We start from the raw sequence: 5302 nt of genomic DNA, 5'->3' as shown, positions 1-5302 counted from the left end.
AAATAAAAAATAAATAACCTGACAATTCACAACTGTTCTTCACACGGAGAATCAAATATCCTCATAGTTTGTGCATTTGAAAGAATTATACGAATGAATAGAAGCAAAAGTCAAAAATTTTAGAAAATAATAATAATATTTAAAAAAATAAACGGTTCAAGATAGCTATGAAAGTGCATTAGTGGCTGTGTCCACTTTTCACCGAACACACTAGTGACATTTCTATGTGAAAAGTGCTTTTTAAGTTCCTAAAAACAATTTAAAACTTGCCCCAAGTACCCCCCAACATATTTTATTTATTTATTTATTTTTCTTTTTATAGGCGTAGATTTTTGATACTATAAGTGAGGCACTTTTAATAATGCCATATTACTGCGTACTCATCACATAAAAAGAGGGCCTGGAGGCTTCAAACATTTTTGTTAATGTATCATGCATACAAGTAATGCGTGCTAAGCACACATTTAAGCACATAATTTGCAGAACACCCTCTCATTAACAACACAAAGTTGGTTTTACCTTCTATGTTGCTCGATCAAATATGGCAACCTTTACTCTCCTATCATCTAAGCAAGAAACTAGTCCTAATAATCAAAATTTGAGATTTGAAGAGATGCGTCTACATTATAAGAGTAGGCTACTCCAGCATCAGCAATTCAGCAGCAACTGTAATCTGTTTCCAGAATAGAAAATTCATTGCTCTTCAGTTGTTGGACACATACACAAACAATAATCGCACGTATAGAGACTTCTTGGTGCAAAGCAAGTTGGCTAAATTTTGTGGACGGAGTAACCGGCATCCTCGGTTGTCAAATTCTCCTTCCAATTTTCAAATTCTGCTCCGCCAAACACAACTTGCTTGACTCCGACAAAGCTGTTACATGGGACATCACGCAGGAATGAGAAGCTGTCTTACTTTGTTCGTTTTTTCTTTTTCTGTTATTAAAGGTTGTCTTAGTCTTTGATTTACAGCCAAGCCATCAAATGGCATAGTAAAGAAATCTCAAGAAGTTGGGACTAGAACGCAGTAGATGAACGTGAACATTATGGCTATATGAATTTCTCACATTGCTTTCCTATTTCTTGAATAAAAACATGCACATTAATACAAATCACGTAACTACTAATTTTTGGACATGTACAGAAAAATATTTGCTATTTACTAAAACAAACTTAATAGATGATAGAGACAAAGTGATTAAATATTGTCAAAGATGGAGAGATATTAGGATCTTACTCAGAGCTTATCTGAGTCAATGCATTTATCAACACATCTAGAAGCAACGGTTCACTGGTACCAATATCCACCCTGTCAAAAAATTTCAATCAGATATACGATTCCTTCATTAACTACAAAAAGACGTCTTTTCATCCCAAAATTGAAAAAAACAAGTTAGATAATTAAGAATCATTACAATAGTAACAGTAAAGTTAACTAAATTCTAGGACATAATCATACCAAATGCGTGCCAGGTTCTCTTGAATCTCAAGATCCCCGAGATTGTAAAATGTACTTGGTGTCACATTTGCTCCTTGAATAGCATCATAACTTGGTCTTTTATCCAAAGGAGATTGAGACAACTGCAAGAACAATACTAGACGCTGTGAATCAATGCAATAACCAGCATTTCTGTGGGTCATAGCAGAAAATGTGAATTAAAAGAGTAACATTACTTGCATGTTCATGGAATTGCATCCACCAAGGCGTCCAATGATATGCCACGAACGAATGGTCTGCACCACCCAAGTCAACAAGGATACTTAACCATACTTCCTAGAGATGTAAAGCAGAGTTCAAGAGCGAAATACTTACATCACAGAGCAAAGAGACATCTTTATCCAAAGGAGTATTGTAAAATTCGAACCATATATATGAGTTTGAGAAATCAAACCTGCAGTTTTCAATGTATGAATAACAAAATCAACAAAAATAGAGCACTGATAAACTCCAATATAGCATGTATCATATCAGAGAGAATAAATAGGTCATGGAGAAACATGAAAACGATGAAGAACTTGGTATTTGGAGTTTAATCTTACTTGTTGAATGTAACCTTCATGGGTGTAGCTGAACCAGTCTTTGAATGCAATATTCTGTTCCTTTTCCTCCTCAACCTCTCCTCCATCTGCAAATTTGGTTAAAAAGAGACTTGTGAGACTGTTTAAAGCTTCTCAGTTTGATTAGTTTCTGATTCTGTTGTAATCATTGATTAGTCATTAGCTTATAGTAAGAAACTTTTCACCACTCGTATGGAGTTTTTGAACTCCTCTTGTGCTGATTTCTGATTAATGAGATGATTACCGGTTTCTCTCTAAGCAGAGTTCTTCAAAGCTCGGATCTCTCTCTTTCTCTTCACTTTTCTTATTTCATATCATTCCTTTCTACAATCTTTCTTCTTAGTAATCTTTACAAAACCCCTTCTTTAAGTCACACAACCTTATCAAATCAACACGCTTCTTTTCAACTATTCTTATCAACGTTACAGTCCAAAACCATTCCTCACATATCAAATATTGACAACTATAAAGAACCAGATTTTTATGTAAATTCAGTCACTTTAGTGTCTACATAAGTTAGTTGTATCTGTTGGTCATAAGCAGTTGAGACGTTCATAGTTAATCCAATAAGTTCTTTCAAACACCAACAAATCACCAAAACCAAAATCTTCTAAACAAAACCCACATAATTTTTGGCCACGAAGAATCTCAAGAACGCAAAAAAGAGCTTACTTTGGCGCGAGCCTTTTCTGGGTCATCAAGACAAGTCCCCAATATTTGAGCGAACTCCGGATCCTTATCATAATCCTTTTCGTCGTCTCTCCCTCTGAACCCACCGCGAGTCGAAAACCCATCTTCGCCCCCGTCATCTTCATCGTCGTAATAATCACCTTCTTCTCGGTCTTTCAGTCCCCGCGAGTTCTGGGTCTTCAAGTCTTGAGCTCGACACTTCACTCTCGCGAAGCGCAGAGAAGTAGTCTTGGTCGGAAATGGCGCGACGAGAGTGGAGAAGCGGGAAAATGGTGAGAAGGGAAGCTTGGGGGTTTGAAGAATGGGCGAGAATGGGCGTTGGATGAGCATGGCTTTCGTTTCTCGCGAGTGATTGAATCTGGAAGCACCGGCGAGTGTTTGGCAGAAGAATGGGTTTCCAAGCCGTGCTTAAGGCGCGCTTCTGTCGCCGCTGTCTATCGAAGGACCAAACCCACTTCAGCAAAGCAAGCCTAAGATCTCAGCCGTTCGTTACTGTGGGGCCCACAGTGGGTTCACCTGAGTCGATGGCCTAGCTTTTTTATTTAACATTTTTCGTTTGTATATTTAAAATACAAATCTATTGATCCACCGTCCAAAATAGAAAATGAAAACTTAAGTTAATAAACAGTATTTTTTTTATTCTTAAAATTGTTATAATTTTTTTGTTTTAATTCTGATTGAGATGATTTTTTTTCTATGCGTTAAAAATAAAAAGATGAATAAAATTAGACCCATATACCTTATTAAAATTTTTTATCAACATTGAGTTTTTATTAAAATACTATCTAAAAATAAATTCAAGTTTTGACTTACTCAAACACAAACTCAAAAAAGATTTTTATCTTAAATCATAACTCAAATGTACACAATTAAATACAAACTCAAATTACAATTTTAACTCAAACTCAACTTAAAATTTACACACAAGCCCTATGAAATTATCAATGACTACGCTTCAAAAGAAAAGAATCTACAATAACTGTTGTATGGGAAAACTTGGCTGACACGTGGACAAAAGATGTCGCGACACGTGGCATTGATCAAACCCCACCAAGCAAGGGACTCCCGACGATCTGGAGCCCTCGACGCTTAAAGTTCCCTCGACGCTTAAGGTACCCTCGACGCTTAAATTCCCTCGACGCTTGCAAGCTCATCTTAAGCCCTCCGTTAAGGCTCCGGGACAGGGTCTTACTTAAAGCGACGACCTATCTGTGGCGCCGACCAATTGTGCCGCCGACGCAACAGAATGGAGATTTCTCGACCACAGGAAGTCGCCTTCAGGAAAGGCGGTTAGATTAAGAAGCACAGGCGACGAGGGAAACGCCTAATAGAAAACAGCGCGGATTACGTGCACAAGTGGAGGTGGTCTGCAAGCATTAATTACGGGCTGTCAGACTGCCCCCACGGGGGACAGGAAAGTATTACGGAGAAGCACAGAGTCGTAATAGAAGACTAAATAGATTGGATGAACAATGCAAATTGATGAGCTACTACTGGGCCTACCAAAGGAGAACACTCGAGTGTTTCTAGCTATGAGGGAAACCTCCTAAGCGAAGGAAGCCCCAATATAAAAGGTAGAAGACCCCAATGAGGAAGGGGTTGAAAAAACAAAGCAAAGGAAATACATTGTAAACTGTATCTTACCCAAAGATAAAGAAATACAATATTACAGTGGACGTAGCTCTGAAATTTATAGAGTGAACCACTACAAACTCTCTTGTGTCAATAGTATCTAAGGGGTTTTTTTCAATAGATACATACACGTAAATAGCATATCGTTTCCTAACACGCTAAATTAAACCCACCCGGCCGGTAACCTAACGGGAAATCAAGAGGTAACCTGGCCGGTTCTTTGTTGACGAAATTCGACCGTCAATAATTGGCGACTCCACTGGGGAAAGAAAGCGTTCGAACCCTAAACAACATAGCAACAAGCCGCCGCCCGTCCAGGGAATATCGGGATGGAAGGAGATCAACGCCCGGTGGGACATGAAGCTCCACCTCCAAACGCACCACAGCCAGACCCAAGGCAGATGCAGGCCCAACTAACCACTCTAACCGAGCTGGTACGTGGGCTGATGACCGTGGTGGAACGCTTAGATGGGAGGAACTCCATGCCACCATTAGAAGATGCCCCGATCCCACAGGGACAAGCCTTGACCGGAGATCCAAACCACGGCAACTACCTACCTGCCCAAGAAGGGACCGGAGATAGTGAGAATCGCCGGGGCCCTCCTAGGCCTCGGCCTTCCCTATCCTCCGCCGGCCGTTTGGGGGCCGCCGGGCACCGAGCTCCCGAGGACCGGGTACCAAGGGGTCCTGGAAACCCCAAGGTATTGCCTCAGAATCCAGGTGGAAACCTACCAGGAGACTCAGGCTTAGTACAGGCAGGCGGCCAGGCCCGAGGCGGTCCTAATGTTCAGAGGGCGGAAGCGTCAAGAGTAGCCGGCTCGGCCATCTCGACAGAGGAAGCGCGCGCCATCATGGAACGTATGGCCAGCCTGGAGCAAAAACTGACAGGGGACGTGGCGGGCTTGAAAAAGAATATAGGTCG

General features: G+C 40.6%; 1 protein-coding gene across 1 annotated transcript; it reads right to left on the bottom strand.

The window, feature by feature from the left end:
- Positions 1-383: 383 nt before the first annotated feature.
- Positions 384-3177, bottom strand: LOC21409857. The gene is made up of 7 exons (XM_010091702.2): positions 2731-3177; positions 2041-2126; positions 1814-1892; positions 1675-1734; positions 1460-1581; positions 1238-1309; positions 384-874 (listed from the first exon to the last, which is right to left on the bottom strand). Exons 1-7 carry the CDS (start codon positions 3076-3078, stop codon positions 772-774), a joined length of 870 nt encoding a protein of 289 aa, XP_010090004.1. The 5' UTR covers positions 3079-3177; the 3' UTR covers positions 384-771.
- Between the last annotated feature and the right edge of the window lie 2125 nt (positions 3178-5302).

The sequence above is a fragment of the Morus notabilis genome, unplaced genomic scaffold (genome assembly GCF_000414095.1).
Source record: "Morus notabilis unplaced genomic scaffold, ASM41409v2 Scaffold329, whole genome shotgun sequence".
Lineage (NCBI taxonomy): Eukaryota > Viridiplantae > Streptophyta > Magnoliopsida > Rosales > Moraceae > Morus > Morus notabilis.
Note: the sequence above shows the minus strand (reverse complement) of the source record. Positions and strands in the feature narration are given on the sequence as shown.

Bases quoted from the DNA above. Each gene is read 5' to 3' on its own strand.
- LOC21409857 (XM_010091702.2), bottom strand. From the start codon at position 3,078: ATGCTCATCCAACGCCCATTCTCGCCCATTCTTCAAACCCCCAAGCTT. The intron at 1,893-2,040 runs GTAAGATTAAAC...TGAAAACTGCAG, and splicing joins ATGAAGGTTACATTCAACAA to GTTTGATTTCTCAAACTCAT. The intron at 875-1,237 runs GTAAGATCCTAA...CCCATGTAACAG, and splicing joins TTGACTCAGATAAGCTCTGA to CTTTGTCGGAGTCAAGCAAG.